The 18599-nt window shown below is 43.8% G+C and overlaps 2 protein-coding genes across 2 annotated transcripts in view; one reads left to right on the forward strand and one right to left on the reverse strand.

Moving 5' to 3' along the window:
• nbeaa (neurobeachin a) overlaps positions 1–10996 on the forward strand; it is a 218983-nt gene extending 207987 nt beyond the window's left edge. The window contains exons 50-58 of the mRNA XM_063203099.1: positions 5–94; positions 2425–2617; positions 3200–3271; positions 3680–3835; positions 4402–4572; positions 5376–5477; positions 7008–7204; positions 7889–8040; positions 10030–10996. Coding sequence (XP_063059169.1) covers positions 5–94; positions 2425–2617; positions 3200–3271; positions 3680–3835; positions 4402–4572; positions 5376–5477; positions 7008–7204; positions 7889–8040; positions 10030–10120 — 1224 coding nt within the window. The 3' untranslated portion in view covers positions 10121–10996. The remainder of the gene's footprint in view (positions 1–4; positions 95–2424; positions 2618–3199; positions 3272–3679; positions 3836–4401; positions 4573–5375; positions 5478–7007; positions 7205–7888; positions 8041–10029) is intronic.
• Positions 10997–13060: 2064 nt separating this feature from the next.
• LOC134452619 (integrin beta-7-like) overlaps positions 13061–18599 on the reverse strand; it is a 34840-nt gene continuing 29301 nt past the window's right edge. Inside the window, exons 13-17 of the mRNA XM_063203101.1 lie at positions 17556–17785; positions 17052–17271; positions 16640–16821; positions 15632–15792; positions 13061–15043 (exon numbers count right to left, since the gene is read on the reverse strand). Of these exons, the coding sequence (XP_063059171.1) occupies positions 14963–15043; positions 15632–15792; positions 16640–16821; positions 17052–17271; positions 17556–17785 (874 nt within the window). The 3' untranslated portion in view covers positions 13061–14962. The remainder of the gene's footprint in view (positions 15044–15631; positions 15793–16639; positions 16822–17051; positions 17272–17555; positions 17786–18599) is intronic.

Below are 18599 nucleotides of genomic sequence, written 5' to 3' on the forward strand. Positions count from 1 at the left end.
CCAGACTATGGAGGTTCAGATCCAGGCATTTGGTCAGGTCCCATCACAATTGCTCATCGAGCCCCACCCGCCACGCAGCTCCGCCATGCACCTGGTGAGACACACACACACACACACACACACACACACACACACACACACACACACACACACACACACACACACACACACACACACACACACACACACACACACACACACACAATCTGTGTTTGCACAAGAGCTAAACTGTGAAAGGCAAAAGGCACATCTCACCCTGACACTCCGTCCGTAAGCTGTGATTATGCTGATGTTTCTGAAGTAACGAGTAAGGCAAGGACACTTAACTACACACACACACACACACACAAACACACACACACACACACACACACACACACACACACACACACACAAACACACACACACACACACACACACACACACACACACACACACACACACACACACACACGCGCGCTGGCGTTGCCAAGAAGTGCATTTGCCATCCCGTATTAACTGAGCGTGCGTCAGCGTCAGACACGTACCTACGTCCTAATGCACTCTCTGTCCGGCAGCCAAAAGAGTAAAGTTGACTTCACTGCCCTAGAACTAAGTACTGCCTGCCGTGCAGTAGCTCCGTGGCTTGGCACATGCTTTAAGACTCGCATTGGAAAGGGAATGCGCTTTAGCAAATGACACAGCAAGACACTAAAATAACGTGGGACTTGTGATGTGTCCTTTTGAGATTAGTTGTGAACATCAGGTGAACGCTTTGGCTTTCAACTTTAGACATACGCAGGGTTGAATTCCAGGTCAAAAGCAGCAGTAGTGCTGACGTAATATTAGTAATAAAATGCCTGATGAAACGCTTCATGCTGCGCTGAGATTTCAGAACGTTGACAGTCTAGAATTCTGTACTTCCACGCGTTTCAAACAGGGGAGGTAGGGTACATGTACACAATGGTAAAAATAATGGACTTGAAAACGTGGATATTGGAAATTAACTCCACTATACACAGTGAAGCAAAATATTAATAATGAAAGTGATCATAAATAGCATAATAGGGCCCCTTTAAAATATACAGTAAGTTTCCAAAAAAAAACTGGTAAGAGGGTGGAAGGCACAGCTGAATTCGATTTTCCAACCGTCTGTAGCTGTAACCAGGAAGTAAGTTTGGAGGAGTTGATCCTCTCTGCATGAGTCCGTGCTAACTACAAGTGACATTATAAGTTTGAAAGAGTAGACAGAAAAAGGAAAATAATGTAGAAAATAATGTGTAAATGTCTATTACCCATTGAAAATCCACTTCTTACCTGTAGGATGGTCGAAGATGGACAAACACATGCTTTAAAGGCACTATAATGTGTGAGATATCGATGCCTTTTCCAATTGTCCCTGTGGTTAAAGTGTGGTTTGCAGGGAAATGCGTGCTGCCCTCCATCAGAAAACAATTCAATCCACAGACACATAAAGATTTGGCCTGTGTGTTATTCTACCAAAGCCTCACAAATAAAACTGGTTGCTATGCCACACAGATTCTGAAAGAGCTCCCCACATTCCTATGCATATACTTTGGTTAGAACATGTTGTAGCATTATTTCTTCACACTACTTGTTATGTATAGTTGATCTGCATGCATGACACAGGTATCACAGAACAGCACTTTTTTTTAAATGACAGACTGAGACCCACCGTGCCTTCACTTGATTCTGTCTCGAGAAGGGCACCCTCACTCCTGACCCCCCACCCCCTCCACAGAAGCACCCACCCCCCCATCCCTTCCCCATGCCCCCTCCCCTCTCCATGCCTGCTGCCTTCCTCTGTGTGTTTACCTGGTAGTTCCACACTAATATACCTCTCTTCATCCTGTCCCCCTCTTTCCCTTGTCTCTCCATCCTCATCCCTCTCTCCTCTCCTCTCCTCTCTTATCTTTCCTTGCGCTCCTCTGTCGTTCCCTTTGTCTGAACCCCCCCTCTCCTCTCCTCTTCCTCTCCCATTTGTGCCCCCCGCCCTTTTCCCCTCCCCCCTTCCGTCCTCTGCTCTTGTTGCTCTCTCTATCTCTTCCTCTTCCTCTGTCTCTTTTCTTTCTCTGTCTGTTTATTGTTGCTCTTTTGCTCTCTCGCTCTGTTTTTGGCTTGCTCTACCTCTCTGCCTCTTGCTTTCTTTTGGCTTGCTTGTTCTCTCTTCCGTGTTCTTTCTGCTTCTCTGTCTTTCTGTCTCTCTGTCTCTGTCTCTCTTTGTCTCTCTCCCTCTGTTCTCTCTCTCTCTGTTCTGTCTCTCTCGCTCTCTCTTTGTCTTTTCTCTCTCTCTCTCTCTCTCTCTCTCTCTCTCTCTCTCTCTCTCTCTCTCTCTCTCTCTCTCTCTCTCTCTCTCTCTCTCTCTCTCTCTCCCTCTGTTCTCTCTCTCCTCTCTCTTTGTCTTTTCTCTCTTCTGCTCATCAGTGTTTCCTTCCCCAGAGTCCGCTGATGTTTAAGGACCAGATGCAGCAGGACGTGATCATGGTGCTCAAGTTCCCCTCCAACTCCCCCGTGACGCATGTGGCGGCCAACACGCTGCCGCACCTCAGCGTCCCCGCAGCCGTCACCGTCACCTGCAGCCGCCTGTTCGCCGTCAACCGCTGGCACAACACCGTCGGTGAGTGGTGGACATAAACACGCAAACACGCGCACGGACACATATGCACAGACACACACATCATGCTGTTGGAAATTAGCGTTCAAACAGCCATCCTCTGCAGTCGCCTCTTCGCGGTCAACCGCTGGCACAACAGCGTCCGTGAGTGGTGGACACACAAGCGCAAACACACACACACATACATATATGCGCACACACACCATGCTGCTAGACATAAGGGTTCAAGCAGTCATCACCTGTAGTCGACTGTTAGTTCGTTCGTCGACCGCTGGCATAAGGTGAGGCCAGGTGCAGGACTAAGGCATATCTCACACAATAGCGAGAGTTTGCGTGATGAAGACCTTGGTGGGTCCAAATGTTATACAGTATATCTTGAATAAATCTAACAATCGGAGTTGAAGTGTATGGACTAGTACACTCTCTACTGTCATTTCCCAACCCTTCACCATCTCTCTCACTGCTTTCCTTTATCTCTCAACTGTCCAGTAAAGGACAAAATCCTCAAACATTTAAAATACTACTACTAATTCTATGTTTGTGTCTGTGTGTGTCTCTTCTTTTTTGCTTGTTTCCCTTGTAAAGGACTAAGAGGAGCTCCTGGATACTCTCTAGAGCAGGCCCACCATCTGCCCATCGAGATGGACCCACTGATTGGTGAGCATTGGAAAATGTCAAAAAACAAAAGAAAGAAAAACGTATACACATTACAGAGGGAAAAAAGTAAATCATGAAAGACTAAAGCAAGAAGAGAGGGATACAATGAAATGATGAAACGATGGCCTTCGACACTTGGGGCATTTAATTCCGAATAAAATTCTGTTTGAAAAACATCATGTAAACACTTGACAATTCGGAATGAAATGAAAGTGCAATGTAAACTCGATGGAACTTTTTAATCCTAAAGTATGCCTTTGGAATTAAAAACATCAAGTAAGCGAGGCCAATGTGCAGCCGACAGATAACATTTGCATCATACTGCACATCTTTGTCTTTGCACATAGTTGATACATGTTTGCTTTTCTGTGTGTGTACCCGTGTGTGTCCATGTGTGTGTGTTTTTAGCTAACAACTCTGGTATCAACAAGAGGCAGATTACGGACCTGGTGGACCAGAGTATCCAGATCAACACGCACTGCTTCGTGGTGACGGCGGATAACCGCTACATCCTGGTCTGCGGCTTCTGGGACAAGAGCTTCAGGGTCTACTCCACAGAGACGGGTACAAACGACAATTTAAATGATGCTCTCTCTCGTATTTAATAGTTGTCTACATCTTGTGAAGCTTTCTATAACTCCATTAGGTCCTCATTATCTGATGCCTCTGGATTTATCTACCACACTATTCTACTCTACTTTTTAAGCAAGGCCACTGCTAGCCATTTTTGAAGTCCAACATGGACAACTATTGCCCTTGTGTACTAAGCTATTTCCACCATTAACCCTAGACATTACATACTGTAAAACCTGCCAACTATGTTTTGGCCGTTATACAATTACCTACTATGCATAACTGTTCACAAAGGATTCTAAATGAACAAAAGCATTAAGAGGAAGAAAAAGTATATTAGGCCCTGCCGTGGCCAGCCGGTAGGGCACTCGCCTGCCATGCGGCTGACCCGGGTTCGATTTCCGGGCCGGGTCCGATTGCCAACCCCTCCCCATCTCTCTCCCAATTCGCTTCCTGTCCACCTCTCACACTGTCCTGTCAAATGAAGTCGAAAAGACAAAAAAAAATCTGTAAGAAAAAGTATATTTAAGATATCTCCCGGTTCCTCTCTACCCCAGGCAAGCTGACCCAGATCGTGTTTGGCCACTGGGACGTGGTGACGTGCCTGGCCCGCTCCGAGTCCTACATCGGGGGAGACTGCTACATCGTCTCAGGCTCCCGGGACGCCACGTTGCTGCTCTGGTACTGGAGCGGACGCCACCACATCATCGGAGACAACCCCAACAACAGTGAGTCCCTCCCCCATCACCTGACCACTGGGGAATGTGGAGAGAAACTGTAGAGAAAAATACAATACAAAATAATTCCATTTTTATTTTATGTGATATATCTTTTTTCTTTTAATGTGAGAATACAAGTGGCTCATTCTCAGTTGAAAACATGCTTTAATTTAGAACCTAGAATGCAATAAGTAATACTGCAAGAAGATGGTATAGAGCACACAGTGCGTACATTTTCAGGGAAGAAGTGAGTGAGTGTCTACCTGATTGGCAATGACTGTATACAGTACATCACTCGTCACAATGGCTAGTCAATGTCCCCAGAACAGAAGTGTGAATCCATAAACCAGACATGAAAAAGCAATATTCCCTTATTATAGCATTATAGTGAGTGTATACCTGGCTATTTGATTGATTTAATACCTCATCTCCTCTGCACCATGTACACCACGGCTATTTGAGATGTTAATTTACATGCAATAATACCCTTCTCCTGTGTGTTTTGTTCAATGTTTTCATAATGTAGTGAGTGTATACATGGCTATTTGAAGTACTAGGAATAACTGATCTCCTATGTGTACACACAGTACGTGGCTATTTGAGACACTATCAAGACCTCCTCTCCTGTGTGTTTTGTGCCGAGTTTTTTATACGTAATGTAGTGAATGTGTACATGGGAGACACTAATAAGACGTATTCTCCTGTGTGTTTTGTGCCATGTTTTTCTATAATGTAATGAGTGTGTACATGGCTATTTGAGAGACGCTAATAAGACCTCCTCTCCTGTGTGTTTCTTGCCGCCGTTCGTCTAGGTGACTACCCAGCTCCCCGTGCTGTCCTGACAGGGCATGACCATGAGGTGGTGTGCGTGTCTGTCTGCGCAGAGCTGGGCCTCGTCATCAGTGGAGCCAAAGGTCTGTACCAAGGAGGTCTATAAGCTATTGTATCATTGGTCTGTACACTACAGTCAACACATAAACTCCACTGCTTTTGGAAGAAGAAAATAAATAAATAGTACTGTTCATGTAAATATCAGAAGTGGCCAAAGTAAAAGTAGAAATAAATGTATGGTGTTAAGTCCAACACAAGCACATATTACATAGCGGTTACGCCAGGTATTCCATTGTAGCTATGACTAGACGTTACTGGGAAAAAAAACGAACTGAAAACCTAAAAAGAAAACCCTCTAAGTTGAACCGACCAGCTCAGAATCAGGTACATTGCTCTGTAGTAACTGTAAACCAGTTACTCACTACGTAGTTTCTTGGTAGGAAACTATGGGGGGTTTTGTTTTTCACTTCTACTTTTGCTTTGGCCACGTCTGGTAAACACTATGATAATGACAGCAAGTACACAGTAGTGGTAGGCCTGGTCACACAACCAGGGCTGCAGACAGCTTTGACTTGGCCCCGGACAAAGTCATCTAAAAGGGCCTCTTCTCAATATGAAGAGTTCAGATGCAAAAACCCCTGACTCCATTTCTGAAGACCTACACCTCTATATTTTTAGAGAACCCCGTTGTTGGTTTGGTTTACATTCATGTACTTGATAATACATATAAATAGTTATATTGCATAAATAAAATAAAAAATATGCAATTTTGATAGTTTTGTATTAAATAAAAATGAATTAAGATTATTTTCTGAAAAGGCACTTAGGGGGTTTTGCATCTGAACTCCTCATATATACGTACAATGTAAGGGGGTTCCAATTATGGGCTCCCCCCTTTCCCTGGGCCCGGAAGAACTGACCCCTTTGTCCCTGCCCCTGTCGGCCAGACTGCCTACAACATTTCCAACACCGTGAAGTGTGTGCTTGTGTGTGCGGCAGCAGCTGTTCCCATTCTAAGCGGTGTGGATTGACGTATCCATGCTGTGGTGGCCAGAGGGGTTGGTGGATGTGAACTGGGTTTTTTGGGTGATGTAGTAGAACTTAGGGTATACTATTGAAGGTTGTACAGTCGTCCAAGTCATTCTGCTGTCAGAGTAATGCAGCTGTGCACCTTGAAAGCCGTGCGGATTACAGTATCCATGCTTTGAGCAGAGGGGGTGGTGACCTGGGGGAGGTAAAAGGGCAATTCAAAGGATATTTTCTCACTTTATTTCTATTTTCTAAATTCATTGTTTTTTTCCATGGAGGCGGGGCATTAGCAAAGCATGAGGCCACAAGCACAGGTACAGGACAGGAGTTAGGATAATGGAATGTACCCTGTGTGTACTTTGTATTGAGTAACTAATGATTTGGTGTGTGTGTGTGTCTGTGTCTGTGTCTGTGTCTGTCTGTGTGTGTGTCTGTGTGTGTGTGTGTGTGTGTGTGTGTGTCTGTCTGTTTTTCTGTCTCCCTGGTTGTATGTGTCTTTCTATCTTTCCATCTTTCTTTCCCTCTTTATTTCTGTTTTTCTGTCTTTCTTCCTTCCTCATCTCTGTGTGTCCATACGGTAACAGAGGGCCCATGCCTGGTGCACACCATCACAGGGGACCTGCTGAGGGCCCTGGAGGGCCCCGAGAACTGCCTGCGGCCCCGGCTCATCTCCGTGTCCAGCGAGGGCCACTGCATCATCTACTACGAACGCGGACAGTTCTGCAACTTCAGCATCAACGGCAAGCTGCTGGCACAGATGGACGTCAACGACTCCACACGGGTGAGAGAGCTACACACAAAGAGTACAGGTCGGAAAGGGGGAGAGAGAGAGAGAGAGAGAGAGAGAGAGAGAGAGAGAGAGAGAGAGAGAGAGAGAGAGAGAGCGTGTGTAAACAGCAAGCTGCTGGCAGAGATAGACATTGACGACTCGTGTGACAGGAGTGAGGGAGCACACACTTAGAGAGGGGCTACAGTACACACAAAGACTCTTGTGTGTGTGTGTGTGTGTGTGGATGCTTGCTTGCGTGTGTCCACGTGGGTGGACAGTCAGTCATATGCGTGCGTGTGTGTGTGTGTGTGTGTGTAGACATGAGTGTGTGACTGTGTGACTGGGACAATGGCCATAACCATGTGTCTCATTTCCAGTGTATGGTAAAAGGATATGAGCATAAATGTCATTGTGTAATAGTGTACAAAAGAGAAGTGGGAGTGTGTGTAATCTCTGTCTTTGTGTGAGTGGCTGTCTCTATCAGTTTGTCTGTCTGTCTAGTATCTGTCTATCTGTATCTGCCTGCTTGTCTTTGTCTGTTCCTGTGTGTACATAATGCACTTGTGTGTTGTTATTGTTTTATCTATTTGTGTGTTTGTCTATAACATCTCTCTCTCTCTCTCTCTCTCTCTCTCTCTCTCTCTCTCTCTCTCTCTTTCTCTTTCTCTCTCTCTCTCTCTCTCTCTCTCTCTCCAGGCCATCCTGTTGAGTAGTGATGGGCAGAACTTGGTGACGGGCGGTGACAATGGCGTGGTGGAGGTGTGGCAGGCCTGTGACTTCAAGCAGCTCTACATCTACCCCGGCTGCGACGCCGGCATCAGGGCTATGGACCTGTCCCATGACCAGAGGTACACAAACACATGATGCACACATACGCATACTTACTTAACACACACATGCGCAGGCACGCACGCACGCACGCACACACACACACGCACACACACACACACACGTAACTGAGGTGATCCTGCACAGTCCGCCACACTGGGCTTGAACCCGCCACCTCTGAGCTAAAGGACCAGGCCGATAGCTCAGCTCTACCGATACCGATGTATGAGGCTTCTGGAGGAAGGTTTACTGAAGTTCCACGACACACTCTGCTAGTTGGCCTCACTCCGTTACACACGCACACACACACACACACACACACACACACACACACACACACACACCAAGATCTGAGTCATGTGTGGATCTGACTCACTGCTGCCTTTGGGGATTTGTTCCTTTTTCGCTGTTAACATTTTCATGCAGAGCCTCTGTTATAACCTCATTGTCACCAACATGATAATGACCATGTCGTAATCTGTTACTTAGAACTCTTGGTAATGTCATAGCAATGCTGCTATGGCGTACCGGTAGTTAAGGTTTTCCGGCAAACAGAGAATAGGATCGCCTGCATTCTGCATGAGAAGGCTACGCAGAATGACGTGACCACTGTCTCGATGGAGCCTCTCTGCTATGTTGCTGGCCTGTCACCAGGGTCAGACTAAGATGGCCTTCGGGCCCCTAGGCTACAGGTTGCTGTAGGCCCCCACCGTTGGCAAATTTCTTGACAAAATTACATAGACTGTGTCACAATTCCAACCCAAGAGGAGTATTAATAAGATTTAAAACTCTACCTGACACGGCAGACTAAGTTATCAATACCGCATCTTGTTACATTTCTGTAATTAGAATGTCGTCGTCCCCACCCCCGCCCCCCCCTCTGTGCATTAATCCGGCCTTGCCTGACACACATGTTTTCTCCAATTCCAACAGTTCCTGTTCACTGTGTGGAAGTAAATGTGTGCATGGGTCATGAACGCTATACAATTAGTTCTCAGAACTAGTCAAGGCCTCTGCTGCTCCACCTATAGATAAACCTGCCGTGCGTTTCTCAACAGCGATGTTGCTAACTAAGTTAGCAACTTACTTGGATGCAATGCAATTTCCCATTGGCAACCTACTACGATTATACTTCATTGTCCGTTTTCACTGAATTCATTTTCTGTCCCTGAGCAACACTCGTTTAAGGGGGCGATCACACAGACCGCGGATTTTACAGTAGGAGGCGGATATATTCAATTGTTTGTCAATGAAAATGAGCGGATTATCCGTCTAATATCAGCGCAAGGCGGGTTGCGGATTCTCCGCCTCTCCGCGCCGGGCGGATCGAGTTGAAAAAAAGTTCAACTCAAGGCGGAAAACCCGCGGCGGATTTCCAGATGTTCGATAGGAGACCGTTACTCAACATTCAAGAAAAGAGCTCGTCATATATTCGTTTTGCATAGATGAATGGACAAACCATTTTGTGTATGTTTTCACAACATTTAATGACACAACACCATCGATTAGGCTACGTTGCGAGTGACAGTTGAGTCCTTACATTGCCTAGTCACCACATTCGAATAGGCAGTGGATTCGCACTCGGTGTGGTCACTTCTGATTAATCAGCTGGACGCGCATCGCAGATTGTAGGCAGAAATCCGCGGTCTGTGTGATCACGCCCTAAGACAGGACATACACATAACATCACATCACACGACCATTGCACAACTGACACAAAAACAGAGGACACAAGCCTATATACAGACATACCTGCATACATTACATACAACCCACATAACTTGAAGATTAGTTCGAACAAACACATTAATAAACATATGTCGACATGCTTAAGACGAGCTTGACATGCTCAGGACGCGATTCGCAGTCGAGCAGCGCACTGGAAGTTAAGATAGCTTTCTAAGCTTACTAAGTTGCTAACTGGTTAGCAATGGCGCTTTCGAGAAGCGGGGTCCCCCGTGCATGTGTTGCTGCTGTCCTTTTACTGATATTTTCTTCCTCCCCCACAGGACTCTGATCACTGGAATGGCGTCGGGAAGCATCGTAGCGTTCAACATTGACTTCAACCGCTGGCATTATGAGCACCAGAACAGGTACTGACGTCAGAGTGAAAGAGGAGGAGGAGGAGGAGGAGGAGGAGGAGAAGAAGGAGTAGTGGGCAGGCGGAGCAAAGCCCAGGAGGAGCTCAGCCAATGGCACACGCTGGGCCCCCATCTCAGCAGCCCAGGAGCCAATCAGCTCCGACGAGGAGGCACCATGAGTGACACATCTGTAAGCCCCACCCCCTCATCACACCGTCCCACCCTCTCCACTTCACTCTCTCAAGTACTGAGCCGGCCGGGAGCGATCAAGAAACCCTAACAATTTTTTTGCTGTTTATTTAAAAAAAAAAAAAAAGAAGTACAAGCGGCAAGACCTGAAGCTACCAGGTATCAGAGGGGCCTCGTTCATCGTTGGGGTCAAGCTCCTCATGTGAGGTTCCACTGTCTATTCAAACTGTGAATACACGACCACAAGAAAGTTCACCAACTGGCTGAGATAACTGCACACACAGCAGACTGAAGTCATGGGCCACTCTTTCTCTCTCTCTCCCTCTCTCTCTCTGTCTCTCTGTCTCCCTGTCCGTCTCTCTCTCTCTCTCTCTCTCTCTCTCTCTCTCTCTCTCTCTCTCTCTCTCTCTCTCTCATCATCCTCAAATTATAAAGGATGCTTTTAAATCACAAGAAGGAAAAAAATAATGTATGTCTCAGTTGCTGAGCTCCGCTGCAGTTGTTTTGTTGAGGCGAGTTGGATTGTTGAAAGAATGTGAAGCAAGTGCAGATGAACAAACAAAAGAAGAAAAGTTAAAAAAAGAAACCTGACCCTCACCATTTATCTAAGTGCGGTCTGTGCTGTAGTTGAATATGACGGAGGCAGATGGAAAACTACAGACGCGCAATCAGCCCCCCACCCCACCCTCCACCCCCGAATCCCACCACCCTCAAGAAGAATGACACATCTCCTTTAATTTATTCTTATTATTAACTTTTGCTGTATGTACATTAATGTGTAATAATGACAATAATAAATGACCATGATGTAATATGCGAGCTGCCAAAAAAAAAACACACACACACAGAGAAGAGAAGAGAAGAGAAAAGGAGGAGGGGAAAATGCATTACCGGAAGTCTAGGCTCCCTTTTCCTCTTTGTATATTTGGTAACTGTATTGTCATATATGTATATATTGTGTTGGTTAGGGCAGCAAGGCATGCAAGGTGGGCTTAAGGAGAGGGGGTGGGGTGGGGTGGGGGGAGAACAAGAAAGGAATTCCCCACTCACACACACATACACACACACAAGTTGGCGCGCGCACGCACACACACACACACACACACACACACACACACACACACACACACACACACACACACACACACACACACACACACACACAAACGTCCACACTCCACATAAGGACATTTGTTCATTATTTAAGAGAAACTAATCAATGTAAGATTTTTTTTATTATTTTTTTGTTTTTGTTTTTTATTTGTATTAGCACTTCACACCAATGACACCTGTATAATTCTTATTATTTATTAGTGAGCTGAATTTACTGCTTCTGTGCTTTTTATCTGAGAGGCAGCGCTCTGAAAGAGGAGGCTCATGCATCAATGTTTGTATTTAAAAAAAGAAACAAAAAAGAAGATATTGAAAACCATGTTACCGATCGATTGATTTCAGCAGCAAACACACTTCTGTAAGCAATATCATGACTTTGTAGCTTTTGAAAATAACAAAAAAGTACTATTTGGGGGATAGCCGCGAAATGCTTTGTAAGACAGATGGGCTGAGGCGAGATGAGGTGGAGTGATGTTACAGTATGGTAATGGAGGCGAATGGGTAACCCACACACACTCACACACACACACGCAAACTCACGTACATATAGAACAGTTTGTCATCCAAAAACAAGGAAAATAAAAATATTTTTGTCAGTATGAAAACTAATGCTATTGTATCCATGTTTTATTGCAGAAATGTAAATTATGACGAGTTTAAAAAATGAGGAAAAGAAAAAAGAAATAAATTATGCAAAGAACGTGTGAGAACTTGCCTTTTCATTGGCCATAAGATTGCATATGACTTCAACAGAGCAGCAGAGTTGCATGCTAGACAAGTGATTCTGTCAGCACTGTGTGTTTGATTTTAATGATATGTTTTGAAAATTATATTTTTATTCATTTGTTCGTTCAGTTTCCATTTGGAGATGGACACCATCAAAGACAGGTCCTGTCTTTTATGATTTCATGGGCTCTTGCTGTTTTTATTTCAGTTATTATTGAGAGTTTGAATTCTCTTAAAGTAAGTTAAATACCTTCTGTTTATTTCTTTTAAATCTGAGTTGTAATGAGAGAGCTTCATGCTGTTGCATAATGGTGACTAGAGAAAAGCCGTTCATTACTTGGAAAGTGTCTCAGATACACACACACACACACACACACACACACTGCTGTTGTTGATCCTCTGATTCATGCCGATATATAAAGATCAAAAACTGTAAATTAAAATGGTTTCCTTTTTGTCGTATTTATAATAAAACAGACAAAAAAAAAACAAAATCTGTAAAGTGAGTTTTCCTTTAATGTTTTTTTTCCTTTGAAGTTTTGCTTACTTTTTCAGTTTAACTGGGATGTTTATATAGAAAGACAGCCATATGTGCTCTCTTTTCTACTGCAGGACAATAATCTCAAAAGCAACCGATACATTGCATTTTGCTAGTTCTGGACTTGATTCTCTGCTCTGAATTAAGACATTTCCTCCTTGTGTAATAAATATGGATTGGGTGTACGTGGTACGTTTTGTCTAAGGGAATGTGAGTTTCGCTTTTTAATCTAGCATAGGCAATGATTGGGAACACCTTGTGTTTAGTACAAACAGCCAATGAGAAGTTTATTATACAAAAAAATACTCAAAAATACTTGTGAAAAAAGAAACTTGGCATTGACACTAATTACAGTTTAAATATAAAACACAGCTCCAAGAATCTCAAACACTATTATATTTTTACAAATCAATTTCGTATACAGAAAACAATGTATTAATTCGGTAGAATAGTGTTCACATCTAAGCCAATATGCCTGATTTCTTTGATTAAGTGACTTATTACACATGTGTTAAGGGCATCCTAGGTCCTAATTACAATTGTATCAATCATAAAGACTATTTGGCAGGGAACAAGAAATGTATGAATACACTATGAAACAAATGATTGATTTTGCTAAACATGTCTTATAAGTCGATTACACAGACAGGTAGACATGAATTAGTGGCAAAGTCTTAAGTCTAAAATTAAACTGTTCCCATTTAATTAATTCAATGTCAAACCCACATTTCCTTCCGGGGATCAATAAAGTTACTCTTCTCTACTCTACTCTACATTTGTTTTCCTTTTTAAAAAGTTCCAAGTAATTTCTAATACTAATTATGTGTAACAGTTTCTAAGAATATTAAAGCAAACATCATTCATTAAACCCTAGGACCTTTTGCTCATCTAAGGTCTTTAAATTAAGTTAACACTTTAATGTTACAGGCCTCACAGCCATACTGTATATACAAAGAAGCCAGCCTATTGCTACCGTGCAGAAGCGTGTCTGCAATATTAGATATCTAAAGGCTACGTATACTGTATATAGAAAGTGAAAGAAAGCCCATTGGGAAACTCCAACTCCCATTGTCATTGTGACACAGCACTCCACAGCACACAAGTGAACACTACACACAACAAAATTGCATGTATGCCTTTCCCGTGCAAGGGGGCAGCCCTCAATGGCGCCCCTGGGGAGCAGTGCGGCGGGACGGTAGTACCATGCTCAGGGTACATCAGTCATATATGTACCACAAGCATTTTTTTTTTTTTTTAAAGCTACACTGCTGTGCATGGGGCATTCATTTTTGCTTGTTGTGATTTCTTTTTTTTTATTTTCTTTTTTTTTTTTTTTTTTTTTTTTGGTCTTTTTTTTACTGTATTTATGATACAGGACAGTGAAGGTGGTGACAGGAAGCGAGTGGGGAGAGAGAGACTGGGAAGGGCAGGCAAAGGACCGGGAATCGAACCCGGGTCAGCCGCATGGTAGACAAGTGCCCGTCCGTTTGGCCACGGCAGGGCCTGCTTGCCGTTATTTCATGGCATGTAGCGTAATTGTCTGACCAATTAAAATTCTGAAGGGTATGGTTATGTTACATCATGGCAGATCTCAGAGTGGGAAAACTGACTCTATACAGAAATGTGAGAACAGAACTACTTTCAGAGGCAAACAACCCGTCTTAAAGGACTACTGTGTGCTTGTCCCAGACAATTCTAGGTCGTAATAATATTAATAGTCAAATAACAATAATCAAAAACAACAACAATAATAATAATAATACCAAAGTACAATTAATAGTAACAGTAACAATGTAATAACAACAAATAAACAATAACATCAAATTTAATTTGCACATCTGGATTCATACAAAATGCAAGGGTAAATGAGATTGGTGATATCACTCCCTGTCCAGAGCCTCTGCCTGATGTGCTGTTCATCATTGGTGGCATGTCATTCCCTACTCAGTAGGGCTGTAACGATATTGTATCGAATCGAGAAATCGTGATACACAGAGTCACGATATTGTATCGTGATACAAGGAGGCAGTATCGTGATCCTGTTTTGATGCACATCAGCCCAGAAAACAACCACAGGATATGAAATGATAGTGCTTCCAAGCATCATCATTATTACATAGAAACTTTTAAAAATTATCAGTAACCTCTTGCAACGTTTTCTACCTATAAACTATCATGTTTTTATTCATAAGGTTTACAATGTTGGCAAATGTGAAATCGTGGACTGTATCGAACCGTAGGTCATGAATCGTGATACAAACCGAATCGTGAGTGGAGTGTATGGTTACAGCCCTACTACTCAGGCCCTTCGTCTCCTTCATCATGTAGGGGGTTCATGACGGTGGTCACCGCTCCTTTGAAGAGCGGATTATGGGCCTGGAAATTAGACAAGTTCAGAAGATTAAAAGTCAATTCTTTTTCTCCATCTATCCATCTCTGACTGAACACGAGCAGTTCTTTTTGTGTTATGATCAACTGCTGTGTGTGTCTACTGTCTGTATGTCTGTGTCTGTGTTGTGTGTGTGTCTGTTGTGTGTGTTTGAGCAGAGGTGTCAGTCCCAGGTTCAGAAAGTTTCAAACCCCACCACAAATTTCATCCCATTGGCTCCAGATCAGCTGGTCGGTGAAGTCAGTAAAATCACCTGAAGAAACTAAGACAGGTGTTTTACTCTCTGTGCCAGGACTTGACGCTCCTGTTTGTGAGGAGGGAAAGGAGGTTTGCTGACATCTTTCCTGTGTGTGTGTGTGTTTGTGTTTGTGTGTCTGTGTCTGTGTCTGTGTCTGTGTCTGTGTTTGTGTCTGAGCAGTGGCAATCCTACAATGACTGACAGTGACTGACTGTGTGTGTGTCTGTCTGTCTGTCTGTCTGTCTGTCTGTCTGTCTGTGTCTGTGTCTGTGTATTTGTGTCTGTGTCTGTGTCTGTGTGTGTCTGTTGAGAGATTAAGAAAATTAGCTTTTCTTACATCTTTCCAGTCAGTCTGCTCCTGGGCACGCAGGAAGCTGCGGTACTCCTTGAGATCATACAACTCTACCAGCAGCCGGTACACAATGATACACACGATGCCGATCACCAGAATACCTGCTATTGAGCTCCCGATGATCACATACGTTTTATCAATAGACTCTGGAAAGAGAGGGAGAGAGAGAGTTACACACACAAACATTGGAAACTTTATATTGTGTTAAATAGCCTATATTGTGTTAGAGCTCTATATAAACATTGCACAATTTCTATCCAAAGCGATGTACAGCTGTTACAGGGTCACAGTCCCAAGAGCAATGTGAATAAAGCTGCCGTCCTCAAGGGCATGGATGAAGGTGAAACAATTTGAACCAGAGACCCTATGACATCCAAAAGCCATGTCCCTAACCTGTAGGCCACCGTTACCCTTTATATTATTGCCGTAATTTCTTTGTTCATTTACTTATTGTACAGTACTACCTGACACATGGTACAACAGACAGTACTGAAAAAGCGTATCGCATATTTTTTATGGCTTCTTCCCCCTACAGATGGCAAAGCAAAAGGTCTGAACATCCTCTGTGGACTAATCATTTTATTTAATTTTCTTTTTTTTTAATGTCTGTCATGTTGCTTTGCCATTTATTTCTTGACTCAGAGACTCTGCACGAGAGTTCCAATGTGCCTTCACAACTGGTTTGCACACAAATGGTAAATTAAATTTTGAGTTTGTCTTTGACATTGGGTATTTCTCAAAGTGAAGTGTCCTGGCTTTGCTAGGATGAGCAAAGCATTTTTTGCAGATTTCACCAACGAGTATCCAATAATTAGTTCTAAATGTGTAATTCACTATTGGAAACACCTTGAAACAATGGCCATTACTTGTCCTAGCAAGGCCAGGACACTTCAGTTTGAGAAATACCCATTTAATTGTGTGTGTGTGTGTGTGTGTGTGTGTGTGTGTGTGTGTGTGTGTGTGTGTGTGTGTGTGTGTGTGTGTGGTTCTTACTGGGCAGGTCTGCGTAACTAATTCGGAAGTGGCCATTGTCCCCGTTTACGTCCACGCCAAAGGTGATTCCCTCATGGATACAGTCCAGCTCGTGCTGTCCTTCAAGTTTAATAGGAGGATCTGTTTCCTTACAGGCTTCCTCGCAGTCAGCTCTCCTGTCTATGTGGCACAGTGTGCAGTTCCTAGAAACGAATGAAACCACACACACACACACACTCATTGTTATTCCTTTCTTATCTCTGTATTTCCTTTTTTGTCTTTGGTATATTTTTCTTTCCATCTACACATACCCACTCATAGGCAATATTTTCCACAGGAATTTAGTAGTAGTATAGTATATCACTCTGATAAACTACATAGTGTACTCAAACGAGACAAAAAGAATGATGCATCACTAGTTTGTGAGACTTACAGAAACTTTTTTCCGCACGGATCTCGGACTCTGTCACAGTATGTTCCCGTGGTGGCTGCATTGCACTGACAATGGTCACAAGGGCACTCGCCTTGCCCGCTGCATAGCAAGTCCTTCGAGTTATCTTTCTTACAGGTTCCTTTGTCCACCGGACAATGGCATTTCTCCCCAGTGTATCCCTCATTGCATTCGCACACGCTGCAGTTGCAAGTTCCTTTCCCTGCAAAATAATCAGGACGGGAGTGTACACCCCATCAGACCCTCATGTACGTACGTATTGTAAACAAAGACGCTACAAAGACACATGCATGTACACATACACACAACACACATACAAACACATGGAAGTGGGGGGCACTTTTTAAGAGACCTTAATAGTCAGAGCCGCCACGGTAAATGCAGGCAAAAATAATCCAAAATGGCCCCCAAGTCTATATTTTGCCTAGGGCCCCCAAGTGGTGTAGAACCGCCAGTGAGCGTTGTTCCACGACCAGTTCAACTCACCGTTGCAGAGTTTTCCGTCGTGCTGGGGGCAGGCCGTGTCATCGCACTCGCAGTACTGTCCTCGGTGGGAGCCAGTGCAGGTGCAGGTGCCACATTCACACCTGCCGTGGCCGTTACACACCACGCTGGAGGTGTTGGTCTGCTGGCAGCTGGCCAACATGGCCGAAATGGAGTCCCGATCCTCGCCAGCCTGACACTCGCATCGCTGGCCCAGGTAGCCCTTGTCACAGCTATACACACATACACACACAGTACACACACACACACACACACACACACACACACACACACACACACACACATGCATACAGTACAGACACACACACACACATACATACAGTGCAGACACACACACACATACACACACATACAAAGAATACAAAACACGCAACCAAAGATGGGAGAGTTAAAAAAAACGGACTGGGCAGTTAAGGGAAAAATTAATATCTCGATAAGCACAATAGAATTTCAAATCAAATTATGCCACACAGTGGAATGCATAGGTGTGCACAGATAGGGACGAAGTGGTACTAAAGCATGTGCCCCTTTGCCCTCCTGGACAAAAAGTGGCCTTTTTGAAAGTTATTTTTTTCCTCCACAATGTATTGTGGTCTTTGTGGTCTTTGTTGACATGATCATCTAGAAATGCTTGACGATTAAAACTGTGTGATAATAATGCCTCGTTATAACCCCATATAGCCTAGTAAGGCAGCCAGAAGTTGCAAGAGCCCCCCTAGCACCTGCCCCTGAAAATGTCTGTGCACGCCACTGGTGGAATGCACAGAATGTTAAAAAGAATACAAATCTGAGGACCCAGGTTCAATCCTGATCTTTCCCATTGTCCTTACTCACTGACGTGTCTTCAAGGTGCTATCGTTTAGCTGTAATCAAATTTACCGTAACTTAAATTGCACTGCTTTTGTCTATTCAGTCTTCTCAGAAATTTAAGTTTGTGCTTGTTTACGACATTCACATAGATTTCATCATACAGTACTATAGATATTTGATCAAAAGATAATACCAATGCCTGCTGGCTGATTGCGG

The sequence above is a fragment of the Engraulis encrasicolus genome, chromosome 7 (assembly GCF_034702125.1).
Source record: "Engraulis encrasicolus isolate BLACKSEA-1 chromosome 7, IST_EnEncr_1.0, whole genome shotgun sequence".
NCBI classification, from domain to species: domain Eukaryota; kingdom Metazoa; phylum Chordata; class Actinopteri; order Clupeiformes; family Engraulidae; genus Engraulis; species Engraulis encrasicolus.